The sequence below is a fragment of the Cinclus cinclus genome, chromosome 6, assembly GCF_963662255.1.
Source record: "Cinclus cinclus chromosome 6, bCinCin1.1, whole genome shotgun sequence".
Taxonomy (NCBI): Eukaryota; Metazoa; Chordata; class Aves; order Passeriformes; family Cinclidae; genus Cinclus; species Cinclus cinclus.
Genome location: NC_085051.1, coordinates 55,872,681 through 55,887,412, shown reverse-complemented (window position 1 = coordinate 55,887,412; position 14,732 = coordinate 55,872,681). Strand labels below are relative to the sequence as shown.

Here is a 14,732-nt window from a genome sequence, read left to right as displayed (position 1 = left end):
GTGGTTTTTTTGGTTTTTGGGGTTTTTTTTTTTTTTTGTTGGGTTTGGTTTTTTTTTTTTGGTATACAAAATATGTGGATGGTTGAAATCTCACAAAGTGCCTGCTTTCTTTCTGTGTTCTCTCTGTCCTTTGAGGATTACGCTTCTCTTCAGTGTAAAAGCTGTGACAGAATTCATTATTGTCTCAGGCATGACAGTTGGGCTTATTTTGGTTATGCAATGTGTGCAGGGAGCAGGGGGAGCTGGCAGTGCAAGGGGAGTCCTTGTCTTCTGCACATCATCTTCTCTCCCAGTGTCTGCCTGCAAAGCTGGGGTTATTTCCCCATTTACTCAGATCAACCGTTTCAAATGTGGTTTTGAACCACCCTGGACAATAAACCCTGGAGGTAACTGGGCGTGATTCACCTGTGCAAATGTCCAAAGCCCTCTCACAGTGTGCCATGTCCTCACAGGCACTGTGTGTTCTACCATGTGAGCCATCAGCAAGTCAGTACAGGTCTGTGGAAAATTACTGAAAAAACCTTTGATTTCAAAATAATTCTTTGCATTTTTGGTGGGATTATCACAACTTCTTTTATTTTTTTCCTGATATTGGCTGAGTGGGGAGTGACTTTTAACCCAAGGTTCTCCGACTTCCGCCTTTGTTTTCCCACCCCGTGATCTCAGGCAGTCATAACACACAGTAGTCATGACAGTGTGTTTTTCCACAAACGAATGATATCATAAATGAAGATTAGGGGTTATTTTGTCCTCTGGCATAACAGGCTATTTGCAGTGGAGGCCTTCTGCCTGCTCTGGAAGGTTAAAGAGAGGACAGGTTAGTGTGTGGGAGATTTAATTCGTACTTAAATACCTGGGATATAATGGTAAAGGCGAGAAAGCAGAATGCAGGGAAAGTAAGGATACATCTTTGTGCGTGGTGCCTGTGCGTGGATGTACGTGTGCTCATTTTTTTGGGTTCGCTTCAGACTGACTCTACTGCAAATCATCCGGGTCTGAGGCTGCAATCCCTCTTTCTCCCAAGAAATGAGCACCGCATCCACCTTTCTCGGTGCCGGAGGCTCCAACCCGCAACCTTTTTGTCGCCAGCCGCGGGCAGCCGCCCGGGGTGCGCTTCCTCCCGTGCTGATAATTCTCTTGTGTCAGAATAAAGCTCTCCTGGTTTTGTTCTGAGGAGGGATGCGGCCGTTCGCCAGGTAAAATCGCAACGCAAAACGTAAGGGTTAAAATAGGGGGGGAGAACGAGCTCCGGTGTCTCCCCGGGTCGGGGTCGGGGAGGGGGAGGATGGGCGAGCCTGCCTCCCCCCCCAACACACACACAGCCGGGATGCTAAAGCGGCGAATAAATAGGGCATCTGTGGAGGAGGGGTTTCCAATGCCATGCCTGCCTGGTCGCACAGACGGTCCCCCCTTGCAGCTTGGGATTTGCAGGCTGAGGAATGGTTTTCTCGTGCGAACCGTGAGTGCCGTGTGGGTGCGCGGCCGGGGCGCGGTGCCGGTGGGTCCCGGCGGAGCGGGGGGGAGCGGTGGATGTGCTGCGCCAGCGCCTCGCTGCAGCTCGCCTTGGACGAGCGGATGAGTGGGAAGTGCGGCACGTTAGCAGCAGGGATAGCGCTCAGGGGCCTCTGGCTTGCGATCAGCTGTGTTTGGGGCGGTGGAGAGCCTTGACAACAACCTTTGGGCTCGCCTCCCCCAAAGGCTCCTGCGGCACGCCGAGCACACAGCCCAGTGGCACGGGGCGGCTGGCTCGGTACCGGCACGGCACCGGCACGGACCGACAAATGGCCTCGCCTTCCATGAGAAGGGCCTCAGATCTGCCTTCGGCATCACCTCTCCAAACCGCGTCCTTTGTCCCTCGCACGGTTAAGCTCCCCCTGCGACTCACTGAACAAAGGTTTCCTGGGCCGTGCATCCCATTTGCTTTGCCGCTGGTAAACAATCCTGTCAGCTGGAAGGGCCATTTCAGCCCCTCCTCCTCCTCCAGAACACATGTACGGAGCCCCTTTTTCTGGTGACATTTGTGCTTGTGAAGGAGAGTTTGGAATGCATGTCAGGATGCTTTTCTTTCTTTCAGACAATAAAATTTGAATGCTACTATTTACCTTATTTGAGCTTCCCCCGTACCTTTTCCTGCAGCATTTTGCCACCTAAAGCAATGCAATAAGGCATGCAGTCTGTAATTCTTTTTGTGTGAATACATTTCAATCAACCTGGAAGCTCCTCCTACTGCTAGGTAATTCCTGAGTAGTTACTACAAATATACTGTGTGCTTCTGGGGCCCTGCAATGATTCAGCCTGAGACAGCTTAATGCTTTTCTCCTGTAACCCAATGCTGGCAACTTCATTGAGGGTGTTAAGACCCAAATCCAATCTCTAGTCAGGTCAGTTAGTCCTTCTGCTCACTTTTGCAGCCAGCTTTTAGTTGTAATCTCCTACTTTTGTTCTTTTTCTGCCACTTCTATTGTGGTGCAAAGATTAAAGTATCTTTAAACTGGCTTTGTTTGGCTTATTCTAGGCAACTTATGCATGTGTCTAAGTGCTAATCAGGGTGGCTTTTTTAGCTTGGCCCGTTGTAAAGGACAAGACAAGTCTGAATTTGTCAGGTTTTTTTTTTTTAGATTAGTGGTGATATTTTTATTGGATTTTTTTATATTATTATCTTTTTTCTTTCTGGAGGCATGCTGAATTGTGGCAGATGAGTTCTCAGTGGGAAGTGAACAATGGATAAGTAGGCCGTTTTTCTGTAAACAGTAAGTTTATCCTGTTTGACCAATCTCAACTTGAGAATCACACTTCATAGGGGAAGAATTCAATCAATAGTGGTGGCACTTTCAACCCTCTGGAAGAAGCTGTTTTTCTTTGCCACACTTGAACTGTTAGTGCTGTTAATTCGCTGCGTGTTGGGTGATTGATCACCTGGATCTGGCAGGAAGCTTTTGCCCCCAGGCTGGGAGGCTTGCAGCCCCACCCAGCTTCCAGAAGGGCTGTCTTTGCCCAGAAAAGCTCAGGATGCATCTCAAAAGACTTCGTGAAGTTTCTTCCATGCAAAGATCAGGTGATTTGTAAGAATGTTTTCAGGGTGAAGATACACATCTGAGAATGGCAGGCGGTTGCAAATCAGGACTTTTGTGGATGTAATTAGTCTGTTTCACTCTTTGTTTGAGCTGTAGCCAGGGAAATGGCAGTTGCCTGTGACTTCTGTGCAAACTTAGGATGCTCATGTTTTTCATCAGTTTTCCTCTTGTTTCAGGGCAGAACCCTGCCCTTTTCCTTGGGCTCTGTGTCTGCTGACAAGAGCAGATCAGCCAATGTGAGTGTAAGGACAAGGCTGCCTTCTCATTTATGCACTGCACTAGTGTGAACTTCTTATAGGTTTTTGTTCTTCTTTGGCTGCTTAGCTCAAGTTTGAGATGAATGGCTTAGTGCATTAAGGGTGTTCAAATGACTGGCAAATGCCAAATTCTATTCAGAATAAATAACAGATAAATTTACTTAATTATAATGGTGTTTCTAAGCTTTCAGTTCCACAATGATGCTGTCTTTGAGACTGTTGCTTCTGGTAACACTAGAAGGTAAAGATCTTCATGGTGATATTTGTAACTTGAAAATCAGAATGATTTCTAAGCCTAAATAATATTGGAGTGGTGGTGCAAAAAGCCACGCTTGGATTTTAAAGCTGTTGCTTTTTAAATTTATTTAATGTGCTTTCAGTCATGAATACATTTATTTATAGTCTAATATCCTTTGGTTTTGCTTTGGACTTCCTTGGCTGTGTTCATCTATCCACTATGCAGACTGAAGAAAGATGTTTAGCAACCTGTGAATTTTTCTGTTATGCAGCTCAGAGTTGGGAAGCAGGTGGATAGAGGCAGAGAAGGGAGCACAGGGAGGCAGAGATGATCCTGAGCAGCACTGTAAGCTGTGGTCTCAGCAGGTCAGCTGTGCCATCAGATGGTCCCAACACGTGCCTGTCTCCAGACCAGTTGTGGGAAGCATCACAGAATATGCAGGAAGTAAATTGCCACAGAATAGAGTCAGGGACAGGGCAGAGATCAAGCCTTGCTTTCCTCCTGACTGGCCTGAAGTCATGCAGAGTTAATAACACAACAGTGTAGATGTTTGGCTCAGACTCTTCCATTCTGTGCTGAGCACAGAGCCATTGTCCATCTTTCCAGGGAAGAAGGTTCCTGAGTCACCTGCCTTTGGACAGCCACATGCCTTGGGAGTCACTGGCTCTGCTGAGCATGGTTACCAGCCAGTTCCAACTTAACTGATGGGAATAGAGCAGAGGAAGAATTAGTTCTCCTGGGTAAATACCTGCCAGCCCATGACAGCACAAGGAAATGATGCAATGACATGTTCATTGAGTACCACTTAAGAGAAGCAAAAGCAAGAACAGCAAGATTTATACAGCAGCTGTTTGCTTGGGAACCAGATGCTGTCTGCATACAGGGTTGAACTTGGGACCAGAGTTCTGAAAAAAAGGCTTGTAAAGAAAAGCAAGAGCAGCTAAATGCTTTCGTCATCCACTGGTTTCCTCTCAATCAGCTGCAGCAGTGGAAGACAGAGTCTGTGTAAAGGGGCAGAGGCAGATGCTTTGCACCAGTGTCAGCAGCTTTTTGGGTGCAAGGCAGGAACAAGGTGGACTGTGGACTTGGGCCAAATCCTTCAGGCTGGCTTGCAGGCTTACATCAGTCAGACAATGCTGATTTTACTTTTGGTAAGTGCAGAGTTGCTAAATACCTGCCAGGAGCTTCAGTGTAGGACTGTGTTCTCATCCTCCTTGTAAAACAACTGAAAGTACTGCCTGGTGTTTTTGGGACAGGAGGTGGGGGAAGCTTTCCATGCTGCTAATCCATGTGAGACCCTAAGTTTTCTGGCCCTGCTCTGTAAACAACAGGACTGAACAAATCCATTCCTATATCTCCTCCATAAGTGCTTTTCCTTAAATCATGTGTCTAGCTGACATGTATATCCTCTTTGGTTACCTTAAGGTTGTTAATAAGGTCAGTTGTTGCTTACAGTGTGGCATATTCATTATGTGTCAATAGGGTGTCCTGCATGTCTTCTGTCATTGTATCATCAGGCAGTTGCAAAAGCCATTCATTGCAGACACTTCAGACCACTCTCCTCTAAGACTTGCCAGGATAGTTTGGCAGCAGGCAGGACAGTGGGCCAGGAGCTGTCCAGGTACCCTGTGTAGTAGAAGGACCTCCTTCTTCTACCTTGGAGAAATCTGTCCCTGCCTGCATTGCATGAGATTGCAGCCCTCACCCTTCTCCAGTCCCAGCTTGTACAAGACCTGTGTTGTCAAGTACATCAGGGCTCAACTCAGACCCCTCAACAGTCCCCAGCATCTGGAGACATGCAGTGAACCCCTTTACAACTGTTCTTGCAGATCCATTGCTGGTTTTGTTTATATGGGGACAGTTCCCAGCCACTGTGGCCAATGAATGGGAAATGTTTTAGTCTTTTCACAGTACAGACTTGAACTTTTTATGCTGCACTTGACTTAAATAATTGGGGCTCATCTTGATAATTGTTGGACCAGACAGTAGGTAAAGGTTTAATTTGTAAGTTTGCATTTTAGAAACCACATGCAAGGTTCAAAAATTCATCCTAAGGCATAAGAACATAACTAGAGATCAGGAGACCAGGACAGGGAACCAATGCTGGCTAACAAGTGGGTTCTCCCAAGGACATGGGTGGAATGACTTCATCTGACTTTAGAGTCTGCAGTGTTGATATTTATAGTACTGCAGGGTAGACCATTGCAGCTATGGGGGAGAAATACGTGCTTTTTGGTACAATTCATCTCATCTTGTGATCTGGGTGTTTAAGACAGGTCTGATACAAATAATGATTTTTTTTTTCCTCCATTAACTACCACAGTCGAGACTGACAAGCTTTGAAATAAGTCTGAAGAGATAAGTGTCACCCTGGCGTTGCCTTTTTAATAATTTTTGTTGGGATTTGCAGTAAGTGAGAATCTGAAGAAAATTTTGAGACCAGTAAGGTAGTTCACCAGATATTCCTCCAACACGTGGAGACAAATTTACCAAAATATAAAAGCATGCTACTTGGGTACTTTGAGGGGCTGATATGGGGTTTGACATGGGAATATGCTGCTAAAGCAGGAAGTAAAAGAAAAGTTTGACTGCAGTTTGAGAGCTGTGCTACAAACAGCTGTAAGAAAAGTAAATGGTCTCAGTGGTTCAGTTGCTTGTTCACTGCACAAGTCGCCCATGCCATTTGACATTCTCCCCCATCAGGATTGGGGTTTTTTTTAATTGTTCATCTGTCAGGAGAGTCTGGCATGTTTGTGTGGTGTTTAGATGAGATTTAATGTTGTGTGCTACAAGTCCCATAGCAGCTGTTGTTCAGGCCTTTTCCTCTCCGGTCAGCATCCAGAGGTTAGCGAGGCCCTGGCACAAGTTACCCTGAGAAGCTGGAAATGTTCAAGGCTGGGTTGGATGGGGCTTGGAGCAGCCTAGGATAGTGGAAGATGTCCCTGCCCGTGGCAGGTTGGAGCAAGGTGATCTTTCAGGCCCTTCCTTCCCAAACCATTCTGTCATTCTGTGGTTTTCCCAGGGTGCTGGACTGCTGGTTTGTGCAGATTCTGCCTCCCTTGGCAGTGGTACCTTGTTGATTAGTGTGAACCTGTTTGTTGGTAAAGAAGACACTGAGCAAAATTCACAGGAGAAAAATCTGACCACAGATACCCATTTTAGTTTAATTGTGGCAAATTATGGTACAGATTTCCACTTAGATGAATGCCCAGTGCTCCCTAGCAGATGAAAATTCACCTTGTTTATACAGTTTCATTAGAGCCTTCACCCAAGACCTGCTTGCAGCTATAGAGTAGGGGCCTTCTGAGCCAATTTAGGTAGTTTTTGACTAAAACATGGCTCTAATTTGCAGCAGCTTGATGCAACATGGCTTCATAGAGCCATGCCTGTCATCACCTCCTGCTAACATCCTTTCCACTGATTGACCATCTTTGTAACAAAATGTTCTTCCTGGTTTGCTTAGGGTGAAGAAACTGAAGGAAACATTTGCTTTTATACAACTATTGGACAAAAACATGAGTAACCTTCGCACCTGGTTGGCCCGGATTGAGTCTGAGCTTTCCAAGCCTGTTGTTTATGACATCTGTGATGACCAAGAAATCCAGAAGAGACTGGCAGAACAGCAGGTGGGAAATAGCAGCAGTCAGAGTAAATGAGCTAAAATGCTGCTGATTGGTCCTGGTATAAAATCACCTGTTTATTTTCTTTAGCGAGCCCTTCTGACTGTGTGCTTTGCATGGCGTGTTCCTGCCAAGATGCGTTGCGTGGAAAATCTTCATTTGCTTGCAGTAATATCAGTATTGTGTTGAATTACCCCCACATCTCCTTGCCCCCCTTCACCCAAGGAAAACGTGCAAAACAAAAACAAAAGCAAATTTGCTCAGTTCAGTATAGCAGACTTCCTGAGGACTAGGCAGGGCACAGACAGTCGGCAGAGTACATGAGGATGACTTAGACTGACAAGGCATGAATGCTGCTGTCTGCAAAGTGACCGTGACAGATCCAAGTGCTGGGATTTGATGCATTGCCCTGACTGGCTCCAGTTCTTGTCCCTTCCTTGCAGACAGCAGAAGAAGCCTGGGAGAGCAGGATGCTTGAGCTTTGAAAGGTGGATTTGTGCAGACACACCTTTGGCTGAGGTTTGATCCAGAGGCAGGCTCTGAAGATCCCTCAGGGCTGGGGGAGCTCGTGCGTGAATCCTGCTGAGACAACAAGTGTGAACCAGCCTCTGCTGGATGTTGATGGGCGTTTAGCCAAGGCAGTGGGATCTTAGGAGAGGAGTTGGATAGTCCTGGTGTGACTTCCTCTAGCCAGCAGCCAGACAAGGCAGAGGGACTTCTCCAAAGCACGGGCTTGCTGGTGCAGCCGTCCTTTGCTCAGGGCTGTGCTGTAAGTCTGAACAGGTTCTAAGTGCTTGGCTGTTATCTGGCCTTTGTGTTAAACGGCAATACTTGCCCATAAACAAAGATCAAGAATAAGTCTGTCAAGTTCGGAAGCTTTGAAGCTTTATGGCATCTGCCTTTAGGAACACTTATTGGTATCCTTTCCCACCTTTTCCATCTTTTCTCTCTGGCTTCTGCTTTTGTGTCTGAGGATCCCTGAGTGACACAGACCTGGGTTCTCTGTTCTCTGCTGGTTGGTGCAGCTGTTCATGTATGCAGGACCCAAATGTCACACAAAGGGCCAGCTCATCTGTGACAGGATTGGAGGTGGCTCCCACTGACTGCACTGCAGGAGCTGGTCAAGCACCAGAAGCCTTGGCCCAGCACCTCTCATGGTTTCACTGTGAATGGTCATGTAAAGAACAAAAATATATTCTTCTCGTTCAAACCTTTTGCATTCTCAAAGATTGTGATAAATTGCCAGGCAGAGCAGAGCATGGAGCACAAAGGATTTGTGTCTGAAGTAATTTATTTTTATAAAGAGCATTTAGCTTCAGCTGGCTATAAGAGCCATAATTTGCTGCTCAGCGCTACTTACTGCTTCATTTTTTGTATGCTCTAGGCACCTCTAGACTCCTTCTACAGTAGCTTTTTAGCAGGCTGAGTATGAAAAGACTGTGCTGACTAAAAAGACCACAGTAAAAAGAAAAGCTGCTCTTGCTCTGCATTAGTGCAACATTTATATGAGTGCAACAAGTAAAAAGATCTTTCCTGGTTTTATCTGAACAATTATTTCTGCTCAGCAAGAGCAGAGCAATGGTGAGAAATATGCCCTACAGGCTTCTTTTATTTGACACCCATGACTGGAAAAGCTTTACCTGTGCAGTCTTGAATAATGAAATTTAAAAGCCTTGTGTATCCACAGAGGTGTTTTATGGCATGTTCAATTAAAGGATGACGATGACAACATGAATAATATTATTTTTAAGATTGCAAAGGTGTTTCACTAATGCAAAAGTCTGAGTGTGTAGTCTGTTAAAGCTCTCTGGGCAATGCTATGCAGAGTTGAAGGAATGGTACCTTTTGGGGCTCCGTGTATGTTCCTCACCCTGTCCCTTGGTTTCATGTGTTTGTCTCGCTTATTGCAGTCAGGTCATTTGGAAAACAGCAAGGATTCTGTCTAGGCTGTTCCATGAACCCAGGCATGGCCTGAAGTAAATCATGTCAGCCACATTACCATAGTGCAAGTTAGAATTAATTTGTACTCTGTGGTCAGAATTCTCATTTTCACTAACACACCTGTAAATTCAGTGGAATTAAATGAATTCAGAAGACTCTCCAGGTACCAGTAGTGAGGCAGAGCCTGCTCCCAGCTGTGGAGCCTGTGTTGGAAAGCCACTGCTGCATCTTGCTCAGTAAATAGCTGTGAATGCTTAGTAACCTGTAAAAACTTTTTGTTAGGTCTCCTTCTGTCAGTCTCATCTATGTAAAGAATTTCACTTCTACATTCCTTAAAACTGTTCATTACTACAAATCCTACAAGTCATATTTTTGACCATTTATGGCTCAGCCCTTAATTCAGGTACCCATGTAGCCACTGAGTACTGCCAGAGTGATTCTCAACTCCTTGCAGCTTGTTGACTTCTGTGAAAAATCTTCCTTCAACTCATTTTGTATTTACTACAAGCTATGTCTATTTCAGAGGGGTTTATCTCTTTTATTTTGTTTGGGATTTTTTTTTTTTAAGTCTAGAGCAAAACCAATTCTGCTTCATCTGTTGCTTGAAGTTAGCAAATACCATTTAATGGGAGCTCCAGTTCAATTTTGTCAGGAAAATACTCGTTTGTGTTTGTTACTCTAGTGTTTTTCAAGCAAAAGTCTCTGTATCCTTCATTAGAAATGCCAGAAATGGGTTAAGAAATGGAATTGTAGTGGCTGTTGTAATTTTATTAATATTTAAAGCTGGTAGCATAGTACAGATCCACCTTTTCAATAAGAATTATTTAGCTAAGGCTGCTTTTTTTGTCTTTTAATTACACTGACTTTAAGAGTAGTGATGCGTACAGGATGACAGGCCAGACTATCATGGAAGTGCAGGCTCTGGAAAAGATACCTGTAGTGTAGATGAGACAAAAGGTCTTTGCCCAGACCCTTTAAAACAGTCTGTCAGAACAGGAGCACTACAAGAGGGAATAAGAAAAGTAGTGTAACACGGGGTGCTTGTGCACTGTGCTTGTGTTTCATGCTGCAGCCTGTGATCAGTCACTAAAATGCTCTAGAAGTTCTCTGAAGAGCCTTTCAGTGTAGTAACCTGATATGAGATAGTCATCTTGTGCTGTCAAAATTAATAAGAATATATTTATGCTGTAGTTAAGGTTTGGATTTTTGAATGCACATTAAAATTGTCCAGACTGTTAATGAGAAGATTGAGTTTAGACTGAGACAGCAAAGGTGGACAATCCTTTTTTTGCATGGCTCTTCTCTCCTGACCTGTGTCATCTGCACAGCTCATCCTTCAGGTCTATTTCTAAAGCTAAATAAGCTTTTCCTGACACGGGAGCTGCTCTTTCCCCATCCTCTGCTGCATTTTGCAGGGCATGGCTGAGATGTAGCCGGGCACATTTCCTTCCACTGACACTGTTCTTTTGCTGATGGCAGGACCTACAGAGAGACATAGAGCAGCACACGGCGGGCGTGGAGTCTGTGTTTAACATCTGCGAAGTCCTGCTACACGACTCAGATGCGTGTGCTAATGAGACAGAGTGTGACTCCATCCAGCAGACCACCAGGAGCTTGGACAGACGGTGGAGAAACATCTGTGCCATGTCCATGGAAAGGCGAATGAAGTACGTCTCCTATTCTTACCCTACAGAAGCCTGTGGCAGCATTTTGAGGAAACACTGTGGCTTTTGCCACAAGCTGAATTTTGAGAAGGAAAAAAGAATCCAGAGTTGATAGCTTGTGATAAAACCTTTCTGTTTTTCTCTCTCAGGATCGAGGAAACTTGGCGTCTGTGGCAGAGGTTTTTGGATGACTATTCCCGCTTTGAAGATTGGCTAAAAGCATCTGAAAATATAGCAGCTAGGCCTAATTCTTCAGAGGTCTTGTACACACATGCAAAAGAGGAGCTGAAGAAATTTGAGGTGAATATTTTAACTGCTTTTTTTATGCTCAGCAGAAAATACTTATGCATGCTGCTGAATACTTACTGTCTGTGCAAAATGCCTGAGTCTCTGGAAACCACTGGTTTGGCATTGGTAGTATAGAGAACATAAATAATTTGGTGAGTGTGCAGCTGCTAGATGTCTGTTTGCCTCCAGAATTATTTTTAATATGGAGAATACAACGCTCTGAATAGAAACTTATAAACTTGCTTTTTATAGGCAAGAGACTTTTGTAGTATGATATTTATTCTTTTCTTTCTTTTCTTAGCGAGCTGAGTTTGAGCAGGTGGTTTAAAATACCGGTCTCAAAATCTGGATTTAGTTTTGCAGTTGGAAGGTCTGTTTTTGAGGAGGAGGGCATCATCTCTTGATGGATGATATCCACACCCTGACTGTTAGCAGGGATTGAGCTCTGCCTTGCCTTGCAGGCGTTCCAGCGGCAGATCCACGAGCGCCTCACGCAGCTGGAGCTGATCAATAAGCAGTACCGGCGCCTGGCCCGCGAGAACCGCACCGACTCGGCCAGCAAGCTCAAACAGATGGTGCACGAGGGCAACCAGCGCTGGGATAACCTCCAGAAACGGGTCGCTTCCATTCTCAGGAGGCTCAAGGTAGTGGCACAGTGGGGCGAGGGAGTGAGGAGCAGGGTTCTGCAGGAATTACCCACAAAAGCCTACATCAGAGCGATTCTCTCTGTCCTGAGCTTCTGGAAAGGTCACAGAGTACATGACATAAACCTGACCTTGGTAGATTGGTTTTGGTAGTTGAAGAAAAGCTTAAAGGAAGGAGTGCAAATTTTGAGAGGTCAGTTGCAATACTCACCGCTCCTATCACACTTTTATCCACCTGTAATGGGTGCATGTGTTCATGCACTTGCACCTTTCCATAAATAAGAGGCAGAGAGACAAAACGCCCCCAAGTGCAGATATAGTTTGGAGTTTCCAACTCAGCTCTACTTGGTGCCAAGTCGTGATTCACCAGCAAGGCATTAAAGATGGATATGTGATAGAAAGCAGCTCCTGCTGTGCTGCCTGCCTGATGAGGAATGTTGTTGAGGAGTGTATTTGTGACACTTCAAAGAAGTATCCTCCTCATCAATTAAACTGATCTCTGGGCAGATACTCTGTGCCATGCCCAGGGGAAACTTGTCACTGCCAGATTTTTAAATACAGCAGTGCTGCAAGCAACTGACAGGGAAATCTGTTAGCTCCCCAAAAGTCAGTTGGTGAGGCAGTGAGAGCAGTGATGGACGTTGATCTGTGCAGCTATTAATTGTTATATTTGGGGTGTTACATGATCCCCTTTTCCTGAAAAGTAAATCCACCCACAGAGCAGGCAAGCTGCTTGTCTGTTAGCAGCTTCTGTGGGGTATGCCATGCCAAACAGTTCATTAATTACACTACCATGGTTATCCATGATCCAGCCTCTTCATTGTAAAACCAGTAATAACTAATTTTAATCTCATAGTTTTAATTACTTTAATTAGAAGTGGGGGTTGCTTTCTTTGTTTCTCTGTTTTAAGTCTAGAACGAATTAGATGTTAAGCCACAGTCCAAATAACTTTTGCTGGTATAATGATGTGGGAGAAGGAATGTGTGGACAAGAATGTAATTTTATAGAAGCCTCTTGAACCGCTAAAATATTACTCCCTCTTCTCTTTAGTACAAATAGTATACTTGTATAGGGCGCTGTTCTGGCATGCCTACAGGAAGAGGACTGGTTTTATACATGGCATGCTGCTGTTTTTGTCCTGATGGTCTTTAAGGTGAACAGGAGTTTTGAAATAAAACACTGACTTCAGAGATTTTCTGAGACCTGTCTCTTTTGGTAGCTGAAGTCGGGTAACACTGGCTCCTTTTTTCCATCCAGCACTTCACCAATCGGAGAGATGAGTTTGAGGGGACGAGGGAAAGCATCCTTGTCTGGCTCACAGAAATGGACCTACAGCTGACAAATGTGGAGCACTTCTCAAAAAGTAACTTTGATGACAAAATGCGCCAGTTAAATGTACGTATCCTTCTGAAGCAGTTGTTTACTATAGCCCAGTGATCCTGCTGGGCTGCCCTGGCCTGACAGAATCATCCATTTTCTGTAACTTCACAACAGCCACCAGATCTCTGTAGGATTATACTTGTTTGAAGACAGCAGTAAATTGTTAAGACGTATTGTCTGAATCGAGATTAAGCTGTGCATTAATTCAGATTCAGTGTTCAGGCTCAGTTCTGTCCTGCCGTTTTCTCCTGACAGTATGTCAGTGACAGTGGTATCTGACCTGGAAAGCAGCAGATGCTGCTTAACAGTAAGAGCTACATTCCTAAATTCAGGCATTATTTTCTGGTGCAAATCTTTTTTGAATTGGCATTATAGTACAGCCTCTCCTCGGAGCTCATGTTTGTAGCTGGGAATTTCAACAGAAATTGGACATCAGGAATGTGCAGTGATTCTAAGCAATATACTAGTTCTTTCCTACATTATATGCTCATTTCTCTTTTCTCCTTGCACTGTTATTGTTTTGGGGTGTAGATTTATTGTTGTGTAGGCTGCAGGCCCAAGCAACCAAACAAACTTCTTGGCTACGGAGAAAAAGATTGTGTGTACCCAACAGAAAAATGAACTCTGATTAGCTGAACTCTTGTATCACGATCCCCTGTAGGCTCAGGACACTGCAGCCATACTGATGTATGAAAAGTGCCACTTCATTTGGAGCTGCTCATAAAAAAAACCTTTGGACCTCTTGAATAAAAAGCTATTCACCAAATTAAATTAGACAACAGTGTCAATGCTGCTTGTCTTTCACTGCAGTGAGCTAGAAAACAGGGACAAACTTAAGGCTAGAAAGGGCCAATGGAGAAGTAATTATTTGTCTTCTTCCAAATAGGGTTTCCAACAGGAAATAACATTAAACACCAATAAGATTGATCAACTAATCGTTTTTGGGGAGCAGTTGATTCAGAAGAGCGAGCCTTTGGATGCCATCCTGATTGAAGATGAATTGGAAGAACTTCATCGATATTGTCAGGAGGTGTTTGGGAGAGTTGCCCGGTTCCATCAAAGACTGACTTCAAGGGATCCTGTAAGAAGCAACAGTTGTTTCAATGCTTTGACAAGATTTTGGTGTTTGAATTGCAATGCTTATTTTGGTTTTTGAATTGCAGTTGCTTATTCCTAGCAGGTTGACTGAGTTGTTTGAGCTCCAAGGGCTCAGGAGTGCTGCAGTAGATGTGCCAGCCTTGCTAAATATTTGTTGCCAATCCTTTCATGCCTCTCCATCTGCAGAATCTGGATAATAACATTGAGGTTGTTCATAAGGTTCACAATTATATAGTTTGTGGGTTGAAGGCTTCAAAACATTTTTGGTGTTTTTAATATCACTTTGTTTCCCTTACCATTAGTAATGTGCTTTAAATATCTCTTTATGTCTTTTTTTTGTCCACTTTGTTGTGAGAACCCTGAATGGGGAACACCATGCACTTTGCTTTTCCCTGGGAATTTTCAGATGATTTTCAGTTTGCTTGGCCTCAAAAAGAAAGAACATCTGTTAGAAAGCCAGGTAAAGGAAGTAACATGAACAAGTAGCTGTTCACTCCTGCCTGAGCGTCATTTCCTTACTGAGCTGT

General features: G+C 44.4%; 1 protein-coding gene across 1 annotated transcript in view; it reads left to right on the top strand.

The window, feature by feature from the left end:
• The window catches only part of SYNE2 (spectrin repeat containing nuclear envelope protein 2), a 153,976-nt gene that overhangs the window by 129,342 nt on the left and 9,902 nt on the right, over positions 1–14,732 (top strand). The window contains exons 101-106 of the mRNA XM_062494829.1: positions 7,033–7,195; positions 10,610–10,797; positions 10,944–11,094; positions 11,544–11,726; positions 12,985–13,122; positions 13,994–14,188. Coding sequence (XP_062350813.1) covers positions 7,033–7,195; positions 10,610–10,797; positions 10,944–11,094; positions 11,544–11,726; positions 12,985–13,122; positions 13,994–14,188 — 1,018 coding nt within the window. The remainder of the gene's footprint in view (positions 1–7,032; positions 7,196–10,609; positions 10,798–10,943; positions 11,095–11,543; positions 11,727–12,984; positions 13,123–13,993; positions 14,189–14,732) is intronic.